Source organism: Amblyomma americanum, chromosome 1 (assembly GCF_052857255.1).
Source record: "Amblyomma americanum isolate KBUSLIRL-KWMA chromosome 1, ASM5285725v1, whole genome shotgun sequence".
Classification (NCBI taxonomy): domain Eukaryota; kingdom Metazoa; phylum Arthropoda; class Arachnida; order Ixodida; family Ixodidae; genus Amblyomma; species Amblyomma americanum.
The window spans coordinates 13316633-13338147 of record NC_135497.1 but is presented as its reverse complement, the minus strand read 5'-3'; the positions used below and the strand labels follow the sequence as shown (position 1 = coordinate 13338147).

Sequence of the window (21515 nt, the reverse complement as noted above, 5' to 3'; positions counted from 1 at the left end):
TGTTTGTTATTACAGCGTGCAAAAAACGAGCACGAATTTGTCGTAAAGTTTTGTAGTGTAAATCCTTGTCTCCATATATCGTTTCTTTTTCGTTCATGAAGTGAAAATGTACTCGCCGTGAGTTTATTTTTGCTGACATGTGTATTTTTTTTCTTTTTTTTCCTCTTTTAATTTGCATACACCTTTTTTATGTCAGCACTGCGTCGCTGTCATCTGCACGGAGTGCGGGCCAATTGTCAAGCCTTTTTTTAAGGTTCCTTGCTTGCCCCCCCCCCTCCCCTTCTCAACGTATCACTCCTGTCCACTCCTGTCCAGTGGACGTTGGATGCTGAAAATAAAGTTGATTTTGATATTTCCTCCTCCTCCTCAAACAAAAGTTGGTCATAGAAGAGGTCTGTTTATTTTTACCTAAAGGATATTGTATAACCCCAATCTCATTTAGAACAAGTGGAAATACGATTAACATATCGAGTGTCACGTGCGTTGGTGCCGGCTTTACAATTGTAGACGAATTCACTGACTCTGCGCAATGGAAAATACCTGTATAATTGAAGGATAGAAAAAAGAAAACAATTGCGACTACGGCGCAGAAAACTAGAAAGGTTCTGCACGGTTCGTGAGCAAGAAATATATAAACACAATCAACATACGCGCTTGTGATATGTGCCTATCTTTTTTTAATATTGCGCCTAAAAAACAAAAGATTTCCAGAACATTTTGCATTTCTCTCACCCTTCAACCCCTCTGTATTTTGCATTCTGAGCCCTTACTATGAAAAGCTATAAATTTCAACCAGTTTAGCACAGAAGGCCGTAGCGAAATAGCTTTTTAAATTTGTGCTTTAGCTTTCCACGCTGCCGGCGCCGCCGCCACTGTCGAAAAGTGGCATTGCGCCGCCGCCGATGAATAACCAAGCGCCGCCGCCGCCGACTAGAAACGACCGCCACGCCGCCGCTGTTCGAAACCGACACGGCGCACACCTCTAGTTCGAACCCGACCGCGGCGGCAGATGAAGCTTGCTCTTTCATGGCTCTTTAATACTCGCATAGATGGTGGCGCCAGCTTTCCCTCTAGGTAGTGCTTAGAAAATCTGTGTTCTAGGCACTACAGTAACTCCATGTGCAAAATCTTCTGCCAGCTACTTCCGGTTTCAAATTTCTCCCATTGCAATTGCCGCGTTGCCATAGAGTTTCTCACTGTTAACAGTAAGAAACTCTATGGTGCATGTCTGCATCGTTTATTCGCTCATTTATTTGTGCTGCGACACCGCTTACTTCACAGCAGCACCGTAAGATCTGCGCGTGCAGCGTACGTATGAACGCGCCCTGAGCGCAGAAATTGACATTAAGGAAAGGTACGAGTGTTTTGTCATGGTTATAATATGCCTGCGTAGCCTGTCGGTTCTGCGTATGCACGGCAGTCGGTTGAACTAGTTTAACGCGTTGGCCATTATATATTTGTTTGTTTTTTTCGCCGCACTATACGATAGCAACGAAGGGCTGAAACGTGCGCAGTTTAGCAGACGATACATGCATTTTCCTCATGGCATGTAAGAGCTGCAAGTGGGCTGGCAAGCTATCCATACATGCCATTGTGCGCACAGCGTGTCTCGACACATAGCACTGCATACTCATATAAAGCCTCCTACCATTTACATTATTTTGGTTGCATTTCGTGCGAAAACACACGACGAAGCGTAGCAGAGTCGATGTCACGTTGGTCTTGCGATGATGCAATACAATCAGTGGTCTTGCAGTGCAAATAAATTAGTGTAAGGAGCGATATTAACACAGCGACTGCTGTGAAGCCAGCGAGCAGGGGAAGAAACTTGGAACCGAAAGAAGCGGTAGCAGAAGACTTTCCCAAGATCCTCTGCGAAATGAGAGTGCAGATGAGTAAACTTTTTTTGCGGTTAAAAAGTGAGAACAAATGTTATTTTGCTGTTTTAATTGCTGAAATTGAGAGATCAGGGAGACACAAAGTAAATGTGCTTAAAAAGCTCGCAAGAAATAGCAGACGATGATGTTGATGATAGCAGACGAGCAGAGTAACCGAGCGTCCTCAACGGCCAAAAAATTAACGAAAGTTAGCGCATGCTGCTCCATAGGGTTCTAGAGCACTCTATCCGTAGGACCTCGCCATATGTTCAAAAGAACTGCCAGCAAGATGACGGTTGGATTTTAGTTGCGGGCGTAACGGAATCGGTTTGATCGGTGGCGAACGCTGTGGTCGGCTGGTAAACGCTGTTCTCCAAGGCACGTTCGCCCGCGCTTGTGCGCGTTGCACGCCGCTGATCGTGTTCTGCACGTGATGTTCGTTCGCTCCCGTTGGAGCTGCTTTCTGGGCCAACGCGCAGTTTCGACGTTACGGAAGTGCTATTCCAGCTGCATATTGCCTGGCCAGAGGTACAGTGCGAGAGCATTTTTCTTCTGCTGTAATGTGCATGAGCAACGTAATAATCGCTGCCATCATTATGTACGCGTCATAGCCGTTATGCATCGGAGAGCTATTACCAGAAGGGGCAGTATCCCAAATGGAAGATGATTATAATCATGTACTGTATGTACACATGAATCGGACGCTGCCATGTTCAGGTGGTTTTTGTCTCCGTAAAAGAGAAGGGGACTGGAACGCTTGAATTGCAGTTATTATTTGGTGCACCATATGAATGTCGCCTTTGTGTGACGGTGAATGAGTTAGCTTCCATTTTGCAGTGTATATTCCTGATTGTCATGAATTGTGATCGCTATCTTCGCCGTTTACGTAAACAGCGGTGATGTGTCGTCTTGCCGTTGTCTTGAAACGTTTGCTGGAAGTTACACGTCAGCCCTACTACTCGCGTTCACTAGAGTCACTAAAGTCTTTATTTAGTGACTCTAGCGTTCACATTATCGATGTGCTAGCACATTATGGAGCTCAAGTCATGCACTTACCTTTTTTCTTTTGCCTTTGGTGCCTGCGAACTTGCATGGTCAAGTAGTTTTGTGTGAGCCTTTGCATGTCTTATTTGCATGCTGTTATCACTTGTCAGGCTTTAACACTGACCATTTTATTCCTTCTTTCTGTCGTTTCCGCACCCCTGTGAGAAATAAGCATTTGGATTTTTACCAAACAAACAAGTATCGCCGTAATAGTTTGAGTGCACATGTACTACCAAGTACCTGCAAGCAGCTGAATTTTAATGCATTCACAACAGCCTACCTGGAAAAAGTCGGCACGCAAAATTAAGTTTCTCATCGTTCATCAAAGCTGAGCGTTTCATGAAAGCGTTTCATTCGTTTATCGTGCACTTTTATTGTGTGCTGTGAAAACAGTAGATTGTCTGCCCTTTTTTTTTTATAAATGAGACTTATTTATTCAATACTGAGTGGCTGAAGGTAATAAAGAATAATTCCAATCGGTTACAGTGCGAGGAAAAAATGAAAATTTTAATAAATCTGTTCATGCAAAATACGGCGTCAGTGAATTAGGATGATTGTAGCAAGGGTGCCTCGACGTTGAAAGAGACAGATAGGGTGATGGGTTAATTGCTAGATCGCGATTACAAAGCAAGCAAAGAAACTGCAAGCGTAAATTTTTCCTTCATTGTTCGAGACACGGAATGCCATTACTAATGCCTGCATTTTTTTTTTAGATGGTGAGTCATACGGTGAAAATTTTAAGTAAATAAACCTTACAGCTTTTCTCTGTACTTTTTCAAGACGGGTAATATTGTGTTTCGTTTTGTCAAAATCCGCCCGTGAGGAACATGAAATAGAATTTTTGCAACCATTTTTTGTCGACCTCAGTATGCTGCAAGGAAAAGTGCAGTTTACAACCACTTGAATTGGTGTCGGTGTAAGGTGAATTGCAAAAAATAGTGACAGCCGTATTTCGATAGAGGCGTCCGTGTGCTGTGCGATGTCCAGAGGAGCCCTTCGTTATGGCGTCTCGGATAGTGTTGCTTTGTGATGTGCAACCCCACTATTTATGAAAATCTGAGGCCATTTTTATAATATTATTTTCATGATTATCAAAACACAAAGCTCATTAACCTTGCATATTTCAGTTGTATGTAATCATCAGTCATACTATGACGTCTGTATTTAGCTTACAGTGCCATTTATGTAATGGAAGTTTTTCAGTATTTACAGGCGTGTAGCCAATAAAATCTTTCAATACAGTGTAGCTGGATTTTTGGCATATGTAAAAGTTTTATTTTATCCATACCTTGAAGGGCCACTTAATTGCCTTTTTTTTAATGAACTCCTGGTTGTAATGGCAGAGTTCCTCGTGCATTACCGGGGTTAGCGCCAAAAGAATTTGGAAATCACATTATGCAGTTGAAAGTTAATTCATTTTGCCTAGTGACGATTTAAGGTGCTTGGTTCCTACGGTTACTGCACACATACATTGGAAACTTGAATGTTAGAGCAGCATGTCTTGACGGCAGTGGCACTATAATCCCGAGTGCACAGGTGCAACAGAGGGCACAGCAGGCCTCCCTTCACGGTTGGCTCTTCCCCCCTCCACCAGCCTGTTTTTTTAATTTCTCATCCCTTTTACTTCCTTTAGTTTCCCCGTTTTTTCGGTGTATTGAGAAGATTTTGTTTGAAAGAGTTTTGGGGTATGATGCTTTTTGCGGCAATTGCACTACTATTTGTAATTCTTGCAATGCCAAGTTTTGGCAGTGGACTTGATGTGGCAAGCCATTGGTTCAAAACCGAAATTTTGTGAAGGTGATTAAAATCTTAAATTTTACAATTTTGGTGCTTTGACTGAGCATTAAGGCATTACCATGACCCACATTATACAAACAAAGAAAGTTCTGAGAGCACTTAAGTCTGCTTATGTGGAGGAATGCAAAAGCATGTTTTTGAGGAAAGGAAAGGGCACAGTAGCTCTCACATCCCAACATCTCGGTGAACACCTCATTAAAACATGCAACTGAAGGTGCATATGTCATCAGTCCGAATCCCTGTTGCAAGCTAGAAGAACTTCTTGTTGGGCTAGTTGGTGCATTGCTTTGAAGAACCACGTTGCGCATTCAAAAGAGACAAACACAGGAAAAGGCCAAGAAGACTGAAAGAGCGCAATTGTTTATTGTTTTATCTAAAACACTTTAGTACCCCCAGATTAGCAAACTCGTCATTTAGGGAGCGGTCAATGGCAGCTAAAAATATGTTACTAAGAACAGGGGCAACGCAAGAACCAATACAAATTCCTTGTCGTTGAATGTAAAAATTTGTCTTTAAAAGATATGAAGGTGGCTTTCAAATAAAATTTGAGCAAAGACATGAAGCCATCTGCTGATACCCCAGCTGAGTTTTGAAAGCCTATTATCCCACTTCTTTCAATGCAATCTCGGACAGCTACAAACAACCCTTGATGCGGCAATGAATAAAACAAATCCTCAACATCTACAGAAAAGGCGTAGCTGATATGGTCATTGGAAATAAAGAAGGCTACTACATCAGTCGAGTTCTTAGTATAGAAAGGGTCTTCAAGTTGTAAGGCATTGAGGTGCTTCAGTAAATACTGGCTTATTAGATACTGCCATGATCCCTTGTCACTAACGATTGTTCTAAACGGCATTGAGTCCTTGTGCGTTTTTGCAGCGAAGAATACAGTCAGCGCTTTTGTTTTACATGCGGTTATTGAGCTAGCGAGCCTGGACAGTTCAAGGTCACTGCACAAAGCAGCAGCTCTGCTCTTGATCCTTGTAGCGCTAGGTTTCACACTGACGAAGTTCTTTGTGATGGCTTGGCCCGCCTTCTCGTTGAAAGTTTTATCATGTAGGACGACAAATACTCCGTTCTTGTCCGCCTGAAGCAAGCGCAACTCGTTTTGCTTGAAGAACAAGACCACCCTTTTGGTTGGGTCTTTGGCATGCTTGGTAGACGCCGTGTGGACTGTCTTGGTCAAAGCTTCTACACCTTCCAGTAGGCATCTTTCTTGGTCTTCTTGGTCAGCCTGGCTTAAGATCCGCCGGTTGATTGCTAGCAGGTCGTGCGCTGGAACTACAGTCTCAAGACTGTACTTAGGACCTTTGCTAAGTACGCTTACAACATCTTCAGGCAATACCACGTTATTTGGGGCTACAAGGCTGCTGGCGCCAGCAGTCTTGCTCGTTGTTCTGCTGTGGGCCAGAGTCTGCTGAAGGCACCGGGCCCACCATAACTCAGTCATCTGGGCGGCAACTTTTCTGGCAGAGCACAGCTTAATATCTGCTAGCCAGGTCAGGCCAATCGCATAGCAAAGCGCAAAAGGTCTTGGAACCTGTGTACTTGGCTTCAAATTCCCGATCTTAAGTGTCTGCAAATGCGTTTTAGAATGGTCGTTCGCGGCTTGATGAAACCGAACAGTGAACTTACTTCTTCGGGAATGATTCCCTTCCGGAGGCAGAAGGCGATGTACCTGGCTTGACATGTAGCACTGACGATGAAGTTGACACAGGCGTTGACTTGTAAAGGTGAAGGACGAACATTCATAAAAGGGCCCTCGGTACACATCAGGTAGTTTAGAACTTCTTGTTGGGCTAGTTGGTGCATTGCTTTGAAGAACCACGTTGCGCATTCAAAAGAGACAAACACAGGAAAAGGCCAAGAAGACGGAAAGAGCGCTCTTTCCGTCTTCTTGGCCTTTTCCTGTGTTCGTCTCTTTTGAATGCGCAACGTGGTTCCTCAAAGCGTTGCAAGCTAGCCTCCAACTTGACTAAAACTTGTAAGCTATATGCAAATAGAAATGCTATGACACCACTCAGAACGCTGTACAACAAACGGTTGCTCAAAATTTTGATGCGAATGTAGTCTGCAATGCTGCCACCACATTGAGGTCAGCCAGTGATGCCATCGCTGGGATTTGATCTACACCTTCATGGATTAGGGGGTGGAAATCGAGGGGGGGGACTTGGTATCACGTCACATTACATCGTTGTCACATGAATTGGTGTGCTGTCACATTACACTGTTGCCACATGACTTGATAACACTCATATGCTGTCATCACTAACTATACTAATTAACATATGCATTAACTAATTGCATTAATTAAGCACATTAAACAGCATCAATTAATGATGTGATGTCATCATCTTCATTATGCGGCTCGTGGCGTCACATGGCGCTGTTTCTGGCGGATGTGACTTTGAGATTGAGATGTCTAATGCTTTCATATGAATAATACTTACATGCCTGATTGGTGTCACAGGGCATTCTGTGCCAGAAGACTGGGATAAATCTCCGCTGAAGAGGACGTAGACGTTGGACCATTACCGGAGGTATAACTGCAGTGCAAACACACACAAATGGGCGCACGCTGCTTGTGTATGTGACATCCTAATGTAAAGTTGGTGGTACGACATAGGTAGGGTTTGGACTTTTTGGTTTTTATTTTTTTTATTTGCCAGGCTTTTTTCAGCCTTTATTTCGTAGCGCAATTTTCGTTGTTTTTTTCGCGAGTATCATTTCTTACTGAAGAAGTACCTGGTTTTTTCTATGGTGTATGTGCCATGCGTCTGCGGTCAGAAATGACATAGAGTTGATGAACCTGTAATTAATCCACAAATGTTCATGTTGTAAGCAATGGTTGCAATATGAAATGCTCTCGCCTTAAAACAAATTAAGGGTGTAGCAGTTAAGTGATTGGGCCACAAGATGAAAAAAAAAAGGTTTATATTTAAAAACTATTTTCTGCAAACACCAAATAAATGAAAAAAAGACTAGACAAAAGCAGGAGGCAAGGAATACACCTGCAATTTCCTCGCTTAGCAAAGTGGAACCATGCCTTTCGAACGAGCTGCCTTCATGTCTGGAAAACTTTGTCTCGTGATAAATGCAAGTGCACATGTATTTTTTGCTTCTGACTCACTGCTCACGCCTTTACAAATAGAAAAAAAAAAGCTTTGAAAGCAGATGTTTCACAAGAACAAAGCTTCGGATTGGAAAGAAAGAAATAGCAGCTGAAGTCTAGTGGAAGCCAGAGGTCCTCGTATCATGCACTCCGTATGATGGTGGCAGTGCAGAACATGGCACTTTTCGGAGACGCTTTTGCATGGTTACGCGTTGACAGCAACTTGTCAAAGTCGTCAGTGTTGTTACACTTGTCATGAAGAAAACCTCCTTAAATAAGTAACGGCTCCAATAAGGTGGTGGCAGTCTGTGAGGAGAAGGGGCTACGGAGCTTGACGAGATGATGGAGGTCTGCACCTAGTGTGTGTCTGCAGTAGCGGAGACTGCCATCACCGTTATTGGAGCAACTCCTAGCTTGCCGCCATGGTGGCTTAGTGGTTATGGCGCTCGGCTGCTGGCCCGAAAGACACGGGCTCGATCCCGGCCGAGGTGATCGAATTTGGATGGAGGTTAAATGCTAGAGGCCCGTGTACTATGCGATGTCAGTGCACTTTGAAGAACCCCAGGTGGTCGAAATTTCCGGAGCCCTTCACTACGGCATCCCTCATAGCCTGAGTTGCTTTGGTACGTTAAACCCCCATAAGCCACAAGGCAACTCCTGGCTTCTGCACTTTGTTCATTCTCTCTCCATTGTACTCTTACTCAAGGGTACTAGCATTTTTTTGTTGAAACAAAAATTTAATTCAAACCAAAAGCTCCAACCCCTTGACATAGCTGATGAAATGCAGCAGTGTGAGAAAACACAGTAGACATATTTCTTTATTCCTTTGGCGCTTGTCCTGTCTACTGTGTCGTTTTGCCCGTGTTTTCTTATGCCATTGCAATGCATTAGCTACTATAAAATTCTGACCACGAGCCCCCCACCCCCACCACGTAAGCCAATATTACCAGCAAAGTGAGGGGGGGGTCGCTACCCTGGAATGGCCCCGAAATTCAAGATGGTTATGACAAAATTTTCCCGCCAGAAAAAAAAGTGCAGTGCTCATGGATTTAAAATTTTATTTATCTCTAAGAATATGTACTTTATTAGGCCAAAGATTTGTTACTTAGCATTCATGTAAGTTTGACTTTCCCGTACTTTTGCTGCAGCTAATTGTCAAAATTCTTGTCCCATTCATGTATCTGTTTCCGGTCAGACTTGTGTGAAGACGTCTGGTGCACGTTTTTCTCGTGTTCTCAATGCCACTGGCTGACCCGATTTTCATTGCCACTGTGTAGGTATGTATTGCCGACCTGTCACTGCCAAAACAAAACGATATATTGCGCGTGTGGCGGCTGGGCTGAGGGCCATGGAGGAAAAAGCTTATGTGGCAGGCCAGTGTGGCGTGGGCGCAGTGTGTGATAAAAGCATGAAGCAAAGGGTGAGTGTTGGGGGCACTTTCCCGGAACGGTGCAGAAATGTGAAATTATCAGTGAAGTTGGAGGGGGGTTCTTGCATGGGTAGGTAGGGGAACTTGCTTGAAATTTTACGTTAGGTCTTAACACCAGCTAGCTTAAGCCGAAGTCTTGCTTGAAAATATTTCATTTTCACTGTCCTTGGTGCTTTGCCTGTCTACAGTGTTATTGCTCTTGTTTTCTCATGCATTACACCAGCTATGTCTTACCACCAGCTAGCTTAAGCCAAAGCCTTGCTTGAACATGTATTTCATTTTCACTGTCCTTGGCATTGCACATCGTTAGCTATGTGATTCTTGCACTCGCCCAAAAGGCTCGTTTTTTGTGCATTACCATTTCTGTATATGAGGCATCCAGAAGTGAGACTGAGCAAATGGTGGCAAAACTGCAAGTCGTATGTGAGGCAAGGCTGTACCTACATGTACGTTGTTACCCCCATCATATGTAAAAACCCATTGTTACATATTCAAAGGCAAGGAGCAAGATTGATGGTTATGAGAGGAGTTTTGTATAAGCACAACCAAGCTTGACTGCCCAATTCCCCTCCTTTCACTTTGCTCTCCTCTGCTGCGTCTCCCTCTGCCAGGTTTGCGCTTAGAACTGGCGTGATAGACGCCAAGGTTGACGTTTGTAGATGACCAGACAGGGACTGAGCTGGAGCATCGTCATCTGGAAATTACTAGTTCATGTTTACCATTATGGGCTCACATTTTTGGGCATGGACTCTGCAAAAGTTGTTAATGAGCCACCAAGGTGGCTCAGTGGTTATGGCGCACGGCTGCTGACACAAAAGATGCGGGTTCGATCCCGGCCGCGGCGGTCGATTTCTGATAGAGGCTAAATTCTAGAGGCCCGTGTACTGTGCGATGCCAGTGCATGTTAGTGAATCCCTGGTGGTCGAAATTTTCGGAGCCCTTCACTATGGCATCCCTCATAGCCTGAGTGAGTCGCTTTGGTACGTTAAGCCCCCATAAACCAAACCAAAGGTTGTTAATGACGCTTTTCCAGCACTAGTTATGTACTGAACTGGGTGGAAATGTTGCACCACTTTCTGTAATGGCAGATTCGTTTAGGCAGTGTATTGTTTCAGTACCAGCTTGTGCTAAGCTCAGCAGCCGATCTGCAATGCAGAAAAAACTCATCTCTGTGGATTCAGAATTAATTTACATGGAACTAAAAAAGAATGGGGGAGAGAAAGCGAAAAATGAGTTCAACCTTGTGATGAACGGTGTGTATTCATCTCCACTTCTACCTTTCAAGTGCTTTGAGTCAGTGACGCTTGCCAGAAGCAGTTGGAGCTCTCCAAGTTGGAGATGAATCCTTGCACCTTTGGTTCATCGCTAGGTTGTTCATTTCTTTTTGTTCTGATCCTACACTCGTGAGCAATGGTGAGAAGGTTCCCTGGGTTGCATGCAGCAGTGTTTTTTGCTGTTTTGTGGTTTTCTGTTTGTGGTATAGTTAACACTCAAGGCAACCCTGTGAGCAGCAAACGAGCATTGCCATATAAGTTATATGGAAAGGTATGCATTTTGCTTTTGCTGACCTCAAAGGAGGGCTTCGAAGTTACCTTCACTCCTGTATAATTGTGGTTTGAATTATTGCATGTATTTTGTTTGCTAACACCTGCTTATCTCAGGAGGAGGTCAAACCTAGGTGAGGCATTAAAAAAAATGAGGTTTTGATAAATAGATAGTTTTATAATTTGCTTTGCCTGTAATACACTTATGAAAGTGGCATAAGTGTTATGTTGTGAGGCATATCATGGACAAGAATTCATAGCGGTGAAGGCATGCACTGCCTAGTGGCAAAAACACATTTAGGGAGCTAAGGACAAAAAGTGGTTATTGTCTTGACATTCAGTGTGTATAAAAGTGAGAGCTGCCAGTAGTTCAAAAGCGTGGCTTTTTGGGCTTGTTGGTGCATGATCAAGCAAGAGACTATAGCGCAGAGTAGACAGGACACAGATGAAACGAACAACATGAGCGCTCGTGTTGTTTGTTTCTTCTGTGTCCTGTCTACTCTGCGCTATAGTCTCCTGCTAGTAGTGCCAAACGAAATCTGAGTAGTTTCATGAATGTGCAGAAATGTTAGTTAAAACAGTGTGTCTGTTGCACAGCAAAAAGAACTGCAGAAAGTTGTTCAACACAATGGCAAGACGGGCGAGTTGGTGATACATACTTAAGCGAAAATAGCGCAAAAGACGGGGACAAGTGAAGAAAAAAACAGGACCAGCGCTAACTCACAACTGAAGGTTTATTCACAGGAAACCAGGAATATAAACAGCACAATCAAACAAGATAACAAAGCAAACAAACGTGTAGCTAAGTGGGATCGAGGAACCGAACTTCACTATCATGCAGGCAAACCGACGGGCTGCTAACGCACAATCTAGTTTTTTTCTTCATATAGAACGCCTCCATAATCTCCCTAGTTAACTGCGTTGGGAAATTGTACAAAACATCGCAGTGATGAAAACAAGGGATGCAAGATTTACAGTCTCTGACATGATCAACTAGATTCGTAGGTTTGTTAGCCTCCAATGTATTAGCATGCTCAGTTAGGCCCACTCAGCTACACGTTTGTTTGCTTTGTTATCTTGTTTGATTGCGCTGTTTATATTCCTGGTTTCCTGTGAATAAACCTTCAGTTGTGAGTTAGCACTGGTCCTGTTGTTTTCTTCACTTGTCCCTGTCTTTTGCTCTATTTTCCCTAAAGAAAGTTGCGTGTCTTTTGCTCTATTTTCCCTAAAGAAAGTTGCGTTAGTTGTCATCTTCCGTACAAAGGAGAGATCAGTGCTGGTTCAATGTGTTCCTGTACCTTTGCTCTGAAACCATGTGCCAACTGTCATTTCTGGCTCACCACTGGTACTAAATGACGATTTTGGTACCATTTTTGAAAAATCAGTGTGTCCGTTAGAGGGTTAAATTTGACAAAACGGTGTTTTTAGTGCAGTCAAACCTAGCTGCTTTCGCATTCTCATGGTTTCAGTGTTATGCAAAATGTAAGAAGAGCACAGTTAACTGTTAGCAAGAGCTTCGTGAAACACATGGACACGTTCAGGTACTGTGGTAATGTTGCTTACATGATTCTCTTTATTGGGGAAAGTATAATGTAGGACACAGGTGCAGCTAGTGTCTCAGGCGCCAAGAAACATGATTGCATGTTGCCCCTGATGGATGTGCTACCCCACTGCTGGAACATTTTAGCTGACAACTGTTGCATCGCTGTAGTGGTGCATAGTCGTAGTGTGCTGAAGTGCTGCGACCACGTTTGGCATTTTCTCGGTTAAATAAACAAGATATTCTAGAAATAGGCTTTTTGTTAGACATTTTTTTGCATTCAGGTGTCAACCCATTGCTAACTTTGTCTGTGGAAATATGGTAGTAAACCACCTGTGTATGTAATAACATTTTTTTGTGCAGTTTTTTGTTTATTTTTATTTATTACAGATACCCCAAGGGCCCTTGGGTGAGGGCTTTACATGAGGGGTATCTCATGTATCTTTTATGTCGTATAAAATTTGCCTTGAAATTCTTGAATGTCATGGTTTTTGTTTTCAGGCCCATCGCTGTAAGCTCAAGACAAGCCCACATGATGCCTTCCATTGACGCTGACCATGGAGCTCGTGTGCACAACAATATCACACAGTCCGAGTCAGACAAGAATCTCTACCGAGGCCTCGAGCTCAGGAATGGCATGAAGGTGCTCCTCATTAGTGACCCAACCACAGACAAGTCAGCCGCTGCACTCAACGTCCAAGTGGGTCAGTGCTCCTCTGTTTGGCTGCTGCTTTTTTTTGCAGAAGTGGGCCTACACATGGGGATGAAGAAAGCTTTTTTCTTCAGCTGATGAACTTATTTATATTAAATTTGTTGCATTTAGTGGTCACTGGCATATAGATTTCATGTAGGCCCTGAATTGTTATAAATAGCAAAAGAAATGAAATTTAAAAATTTCTAATCTTATATAGTGGCATTATTCACTTATTTTGGGTTCGTGCACAAATGTGCTGAGCTCGCCTTAGGACACCTGCGTTACTGTTTGACAGATGTACCACCCCAGTCAAACTGTGAGAATTTATGTACAGGTCGAAGCAGTATGAAGGGAACAGGCGTTCAGTGATCACTCCCAAGGAATAAGCAAGAAGAGTACTTTCTACTTTTAATGTAATGCCTTTACGAGTTAATGTACAAGTCAAAGCAAATTTGGGTCTTGATGTGCAATTCTGTTTTACATTTCTAGTAACATGCCACTTTGGTTTATGCTTAGTGCTGTCTATTTAAAGAGTACCCTCGTGGCTCAGAGATGATTGTAAAGAAGTAGGGACAAAATATAACCTAAAGTAAATATAGACCCTTGGATACAGGTAGTGGAGGTGTTTTGGTTAACAAGCTACAGAGTTGGAAAAATGAAAATTTTAAGGGGTCATGATAGAGTCGCATTCTTCTCCTCACTTGCCCGAGGCAGCAGACGGGAGAGTGCCTTGAAATTGGAAGGCTCCCTTCACACCACCTGTGGCTGCAGTTTTTTAAAGACTTGGCGCAGGCAAAAGAATACTGATAGTTGATGTATGTGTCGCTTAACATTTTAGCAGGGTTGGTCCCGCAGGGGCATCTGCAGTAGGCAGATGTTGAGTTGTTGCACCACCTTTGGCTGTGTCCAGGGAAAAGGGGATCCCGGTGGTTGGGCCGACGTCGAGTGGCTAAGACCTCTCGGTGGAACTAACACAACACTTTGGCTGACCTCTCTGTGTCCTGCCGCCGTGGTGGCTGAGTGGTTATGGCGCTCGGCTGCCGGCCCGAAAGACGCGGGTTTGATCCCGGCCGTGGCGGTCGAATTTCGATGGAGGCGAAATTCTAGAGGCCCGTGTGCTGTGCGATGTCTGTGCACGTTAAAGAACCCCAGGTGGTCGAAATTTCCAGAGCCCTTCACTACGGTGTCTCTCATAGCCTGAGTCGCTTTGGGACGTTAAACCCCTATAAACCAAACCATCTTTGTGTCCTGCTCCAGTCTTGGATTTTCCTTTTTCATGGATGCTGGTCTTGTTTGTTGAACTCCACATTAGGCTATAGTTAGGGCAGACAGCTGGTGTGAGCAAGACTTGCTTGCAAGTTCCTGTCCTGTCCCCTAGTCGGGCTCTATAGTGGGCGGCTGGCACTTTATTGCTCCTCCTTTTCCTTATAATGGTCGCTCTCACAAAAAAGGGCCGGCCAAAGCTACTAAAGAATTCTTTCAACAAAAGCGTAAACATTCTATCGGTACCATGTGATTCAGAGTGAAGAAGCAAAACAACCATCCAGAAAGGTATCTCCATTCATAGATTCTGAGAGTCTGACGAATGCCTTGGGCCCTGGCTACAAGGTCACAAAACTAGCAAGTAGTGATCTATTGCTTGAACTTAAAGGTAATATGCGGCATTCCAAACTCCTGAACATCATGTCCTTCAGGGACGTCGCCGTGTCCATCACTGCTCATTGTTCATTGAACTCTTTCCAAGGCTTAATTTCAGAAATTTATTTTTTCCATCTGGCTGAAAAGGAGATACTGGATGGACTGAGTGACCAGAATGTCATAAATGTTGCACCGAAATAAAATCTAAAAAGTTGGCAAAGAAATATCAACAAAGCATTTAGAACTGACTTTCGCCCCCATCGCGCTCCCTGAATCCATTGAAATAGGCTATGAAAACAATGACGGACGATTTAGTATAGGTAGGCCAAATGTGATTTAGGTGTGCTCACACTTCGGTTTTCACTTTGGTTTCAGTTCAAGGCTTGGTTTAAGGAAGCAATACAATAGCGGTGTGTTCTGGATCCATTATGCACAGAATGGATGTTGATGAAGATGAAATCCATGCACAGCACAGCGCGAGATACTGGCAGTTCAACACGTAGGATGTTTGGCTGCGACAGTGACATAGTGAAGTAATGCAATGGCCAGCGAAGCTGACCTGTCCGCGCCTCGGTGTGTTGGAAACCCACTCGCCCTAGAGTGTTTTGCCATAAAGTGTTCTGCATAGTTGGCCATAAAGCCTGCTGGCCCCACAACCTGGTGGTCAGGTGGGTCACCTGCCAGAGGCTTCGAACAAACAAACATTGGCGGAATCTGAGACTAGAGGTTTTAAGGCTTGCACACTAAATATTAACATGCATTTCGAACACTCTTCGATGTTTCAGCTTCCAGAAATTTGGCCGTGGCTCTGAGTTGCCATGGCCTTCAAACATGTGCAAAGTGCGCCTAAAAAGGACATCTTTCTGAGAACTATGAAGTGTCACTGTACTGTGCGCATTGTGAAGGCGAACGCCTTGCTTACTCCAGGTCTTTCCCATTGCGAAAGAAAGACTGAAAAAGAAATTATCACTTTGAAGACTAAGGAAAACATTTCATTTAAAGAGGCATGAAGACGCTTCTCACTTGCAAACACATTCTCCTTCACAGCCAGGACAAATTTCGCTTATGTGGTGTGCAGGGGCGGTGTACCACACTGCACTCAGGCACCTGCCTAGGCCACTTTCACCTAGCCATCCACACCCTACGCAGGGACATTGAAGGCTGCCCTGCCATCTCCGAAACAGGTTCCACTGGCCCATGAGTCAGCAGCCCCCAAGGCTTCCCCCCTTTGAGAGGTCTGAAACCCATACATGTACAGCTTCTCCACAGTCCTCCAGCACCTCTAGCGAGGCGATGGTTGTGACTACCAATCTGCCCACTTTGCAGCGGCGGCACAGCTCTCTTGAGTGAAAAGACAGCCCTGGTAAAAGGCTCGAAAATGAAACAAATTTCTTCTATTTCCACCCAAAAACATAAAAACATGGCTTTTTTTTGGTACAGTGGAACTGCAGAGAATACTGAAGAATTGTACATCTGGTGCAGCACTGTCAAAGCTAGCGAGTTCCTCTCTCTTTCCTCTTTCACTCCCACCTTATTCCCTTCCCTTAGGTGCGATTGAGGTGTCCACCGAAAAGAGAGAGTTACTGCACCTTTCCTTTCCTCAAAACCAATGTTTCTGGAAGAATTACAGTGACATAACGCACATAATAGGGTCAGTGTTACCTGTAGCTGTATGTCTTCAGAAAACTAATCTTGGTACAACACGTGAATATCCTGAAACATTTTAAACTTTTTGACGTGATCGTGAGCTGGCAGAAAGACATTCAGGAGACGTCGCAGTTATCACTCAAAGCAGTGTCCCTGTTCAAGAAATCAAACGAAAGACAAAATTTGAGACGTTTGTGGCCAGCAGCATCAGCTACAAAACAAAAAAGTGTTTATCTTCCTTCACGCCTCACATTAACGATCCAGGATCCAGAAGGATCCAGGACCTTTCAGCTGCTGGAGCCATATCAGGTAGTTTGAAAATATAATGCTTATTCCCTCTTTTGGGGATGGGAACACTCTGACAATAGGGGCACAATTTTATCCTCTGAAACAATATAGTATGTCTGTTAAATAAGAAAATGGCCACATATTGTTGCCCAAGCTCAGGAAAAATGGGCTTTCTTGATTTAAATTTTCACATTATCATCTGTTTTTAATGAGTTTCAATGGGATGTTTTAAATGACCCCCTGGGAAGCGATCACTTACCTACGGTCATCAGGTTATTATTGTCTACTCCTAACTATCTTCACTGGACCACAGCACCAGACAGTTCACCTTGCCAACTTGGCACTTTTTAGAACAAATGCTACTTTCAAAAAGTAATTTTGTAAAGATCTCAATATAGATGAAATTAATGAAAGGTTTACTACATGCATAATCTCTGCAGCAACACTACCCATGTATAGTGAACACAGAAATGCACATTGGCAAAAAAAAACAACAAAACAAAGCAGGGGGTCTCCCCCCCGTAGGTACCTCGCAGCACAGAACTTACTGATTTTCAAAAGGGCTAGGGCCAAAGCGGTATAGTGCATCCAGTGAAACACCAAAGACTCATGCTTGAACAAAATCTGTGTCTTTAATAAATGGCTCAGTCCCTTCAAAGAAATCTTGGGAACAGGTCCAGCAATTCAGAGGCAATTATACTCTGTTCACCTTTCCACATTTGTCAACACCTGATACTCAAACATTTCTAGAAGAGCAGGGCAACATATTGGCTGAGCATTTCGCTGAAGTCTCTGGTTCCTCCAATTCATCACCATTGTCATCAGCCTTACTACACACTGCACGCACTACAGTACAGAGGCCTCTCCCATATCTCTCCAATTAACTCTGTCCTGTGCCATCCATGACCACCCTATCCCTGCAGAGTTTTTAACCGGCAAAACTACATCAGTTCGGCGTCTATCCACGAACAAGGCTACCACGCGTGGGCACAAGGATTGGTTACACACCTTCGTTCGGTGGAAACACAAATTCAGCTCTCGGAGGCCACTCCGGAGGTGGACAACCACCTTCTGCACCTCTGGGAGACGCGGCACAGCCTCGTCCGCAGATGGCGCCACCAAAAACGTAACAGAAAGCTCAAAATTCGTATCGCCGAGCTCACCCAGCGAGCGGCAGAGTACGCGGCCCAACTCGCCGACTCGAACTGGGTAGACCGCTGCAACACGGCGGCCAGACAAATGTCGAGCCGGAGCACGTGGCGCCTTTTCCACGCCCTAATTGACCCGACTCAAACCCGCGCTGAGACACAAAAACATCTCCAACGAGCTATTCATAGCTTCGATGGAAATACATCAAAATTAGCATGCAAACTGCGCGACCCGTATCTTTGCACTAAGCAGGACCCCGGAGGACCCGCGTTCTCGTATGCAGGTTCAGAGAACGCGAATCTGGATCAACCGTTCCATTTGCATGACCTCAAGGCGGCCCTAGCTAAAATGAAACGAGGAACGGCACCGGGCAGGGACAAGATAACTGTGAAAATGCTTGCTAATCTTCCCGATCCCGCCTACGAAACCCTCCTCGCTTTCATCAACTCGATCTGGCTTGGTGAGGCACCTCTACCAATTGAATGGAAGACCGCCCTGGTAACTTTCATTCCGAAAGCCGGCAAAGCCTAAACACAGACAACCTCTGCCCCATCTCCCTCACGTCTTGCGCGGGAAAGCTGATGGAGACCATGGTGCGGGATAGGCTGTCTGGGTTTCTGGAAAATGAACATACATTCGCAGACACCATGTTCGGTTTCCGCCCGCAGAGGTCCGCTCAAGATGTTCTGCTTCAACTCAACCGAGAATTTCTCAACCCTGTCGAATATCCCTTCAACAATAAGGCAGTACTCACCCTTGACTTGAAGGGGGCTTTCGACAATGTCACACACGAAATCATCCTGCAACATCTCTCCCAAACGAACTGTGGACATAACACGTTTCTGTACATCAAGCAATTTCTCTCGGATCGACGAAGTTTCATCCGAATACAAGACGAAGAACACGGCCCATATAAACTGGGAACGAGAGGAACCCCACAGGGTGCGTTCCTCTCGCCATTACTTTTCAATCTGGCCATGATGAAACTCCCGGCTCAGCTGGCGAAGGTCGAAGGCATCCAGCACGCGCTGTACGCCGACGACATAACCATCTGGGCCAAACACGGATCGGTTGGAGACATTGAGGCCAACCTGCAGCAAGCGGCGGAGATCGTGGACGCTTACGCCCGCCGCTGCGGCCTTCAGTGCTCACCGTCCAAATCCAAATTTGTGCACATTCGCCCGTCGCTTCAGTGCGCCACCAAAATGGAACCATCTCTGGCCAGCGGCCCGATACCCGAACACGATGAGATTAGAGTACTTGGTCTCCTTATCCACAAACATCGACGGGCTGATACCACACTAGCAAAACTGCGCAAGGTGGGGGACCAGGTGGGCCGGATGGTCCGCCGGGTTTCCAACAAACGCGGGGGGTTACGGTGCACAGACGCTTTGCGGCTGGCGCATGCATTCGTGACCAGTCGAGTCCTCTACTCGACTCCTTACCTCCACCTGCGCAAGTTTGATGAGAACGCCCTCGAAGTGATTCTCAGAAAGATGTACAAGTGTGCCCTCGATCTCCCGATCACCACATCCAACCAGCGTCTCATGGGCCTGGGGATGGTTAACACATTCGCGGAGCTCCGGGAGGCGCACTTGACAAATCAATACACAAGGCTTTCAAAAACGCCGTCGGGTCGCCGCCTATTAGCCCGACTACACATCCACCACCCCACACTTACGGAAGAGCGCGTACGCATTCCTGAAATCTGGAGATACGCCCTGCACGTACGCCCTCTTCCGGCCAACATGACACGTGACGACCACAGTGGCAGGCGCCTTGCGCGGGCGGAGGCACTGGCCCGTCACTATGGGAACAAACATGGCATCTTCTACGTGGACGCCTCAGGCCCTCACCATGGGGGGTGGTACACGGCCGCAGTCGTCCACCAAAAAATCGTGGTGAATGGCCTAACGTTCCGAGCTCAAGACATAACACATGCGGAAGAAGTTGCCATCGCGTTAGCCGCCGCAGACCAGGAGTCGCGAGTGATCGTCACCGACTCGAGAGGGGCCTGCAGAAATATTAAACAGGGGTACATTCCTCTCTTTGCGCATCGCATCCTTCAAAACAGTAACTACCTCGGGGCCCCCGCGTCTCTAACGATTGTATGGGCTCCAGCTCATATGGGCCTCGAAGGCAATGAAACGGCAGACGCCGCCGTGCGCGCGCTCACTCTCCGGGCAACGCCTTCAGACCCTTTGGATACAGATCCCGAACCCAATCCGGCCCTCACTTTTCGAGAAATTACTGAATTATTCCAAGTCGGCCATGCAACTTATCACAAGCCTTGTAAGGGCCTCACAAAGGTGGAGGAACGCACACTACTCCGCCTTTACACCCAAACGCTGCTGTGCCCGGCAGTTTTAAAACACTTTGATCCTGCCTGTACAGGAGAATGCCCACACTGTGCGGAAAAGTCTTCGGACATCTTTCACATGGTGTGGGCATGCCAGTCAACCCCGAACCTCGCCCCCAAACCCAACCCCACCCGGGAGGACTGGGAGGCAGCCCTGCTCGGCTGCTCGGACCTGGCAAGCCAGAAGTCCCTGGTCCACCGAGCCCGAGTCGCGGCGGTCACCAATGGGCTCCTGTAATGAGGAGCCCACCTAGAGATTGCGAGAGGTTGCTCCGGCTACCTCAAGCTTCCTCCCTGAAATAAAGTTTTTCACACACACACACTGCTGCACTTGCCTTCTCATGGAACCCAGTCCGTTACCCTTAATGATCATCGTTTATCTTGCCTTCGCATTACATGCCCTGCCCAAGCCCATTTCTTCCTCTTGATTTTGACTAGGATGTCATTAACCCACGCTTGTTGCCTGACCCACTCTGCTTTCTTTGTGTCTCTTAGTGCTGCACCTATCATTTTCCTTTCCACAGCTCGCTGCACTGTCCTCAGTTCAGTTTAAATTTAATCCTTTTTGTTAGCCTTCACATTTCTGCCCCATAGGTGAGCACTGGTAAGATAAAGCTGTTATGTACTTTCCTCTTCCAGTTAGACACACACTTTCCAAAAACACGAAGCCATCGCAGAAAAACAAACTTCTTCCCTTCACATTAGAGCACTGCATGGGCCGCATTCTGAGACTCAATGCCTGGGCACGGGCAGGCGATGGCAAGTGGTGTGTCAAAAGCTGGCACCACCCTAAGCTGGAAAGCGGCGCAACATCTAGTAGGCTCTGCTATCCTAAGAGCAGTCAGCGTATATGCAGTGGTTCCCCACAGAAGCGGATTGCGCTATGCTAAATCTCTCTAATTGGAGGATGCGGAAAGAGTCTGAGATGACTGCAGGTGCCGTAGCCACTCTTTTGTTCGTGAAATTCAGGAATCAAGTGCGAGAGCTTGAGCATGAGATGAAGCTAGCGCAAGGCACATGGAGATGGGTGCCTCTTTCCGACACATGACGGGCAGTGCAGGTGTTCATGGAGTCGTCGTTGAAAAGAATCTATGCAATGACAGTGAAGACTAGCAGTCGTGGATCTTGTAGGTAGGTCTCACCCCCACAAATAAGTCAGCTCCCCCAATTTCCAATGGCCATTTTTGCAAGACGTCGACACAGTTTCAGTGAATGTGACAAAGCATTAATGCATTCTTTTTCTTTTTTTTTTTAAGTAGTGGCCTTGCATTATCGAAAAATACAGGATGCCTATTGTGCTGTTCAATGTTTTTTTTTTTGTGTGTGCCAGAAGTATTCGAAATATTCGCTTCGAAATTATTCAAAGAAAATTGCTGTTCGCTTTGAACAAAAAAAAA

General features: G+C 45.4%; 1 protein-coding gene across 3 annotated transcripts in view; it reads left to right on the top strand.

Moving 5' to 3' along the window:
• The first annotated feature begins 2078 nt into the window (after positions 1-2078).
• Ide (Insulin degrading metalloproteinase) overlaps positions 2079-21515 on the top strand; it is an 81522-nt gene continuing 62085 nt past the window's right edge. Inside the window, exons 1-4 of one of the 3 annotated variants that reach the window (XM_077643027.1) lie at positions 2086-2405; positions 7189-7258; positions 9026-9107; positions 12845-13047. In XM_077643027.1, the coding sequence (XP_077499153.1) occupies positions 12876-13047 (172 nt within the window). In that variant the 5' untranslated portion in view covers positions 2086-2405; positions 7189-7258; positions 9026-9107; positions 12845-12875. Of the gene's footprint in view, positions 2406-7188; positions 7259-9025; positions 9108-12844; positions 13048-21515 lie in introns of all 3 variants that reach the window. The other 2 variants (XM_077643019.1, XM_077643017.1) reach the window with 2 other exon arrangements.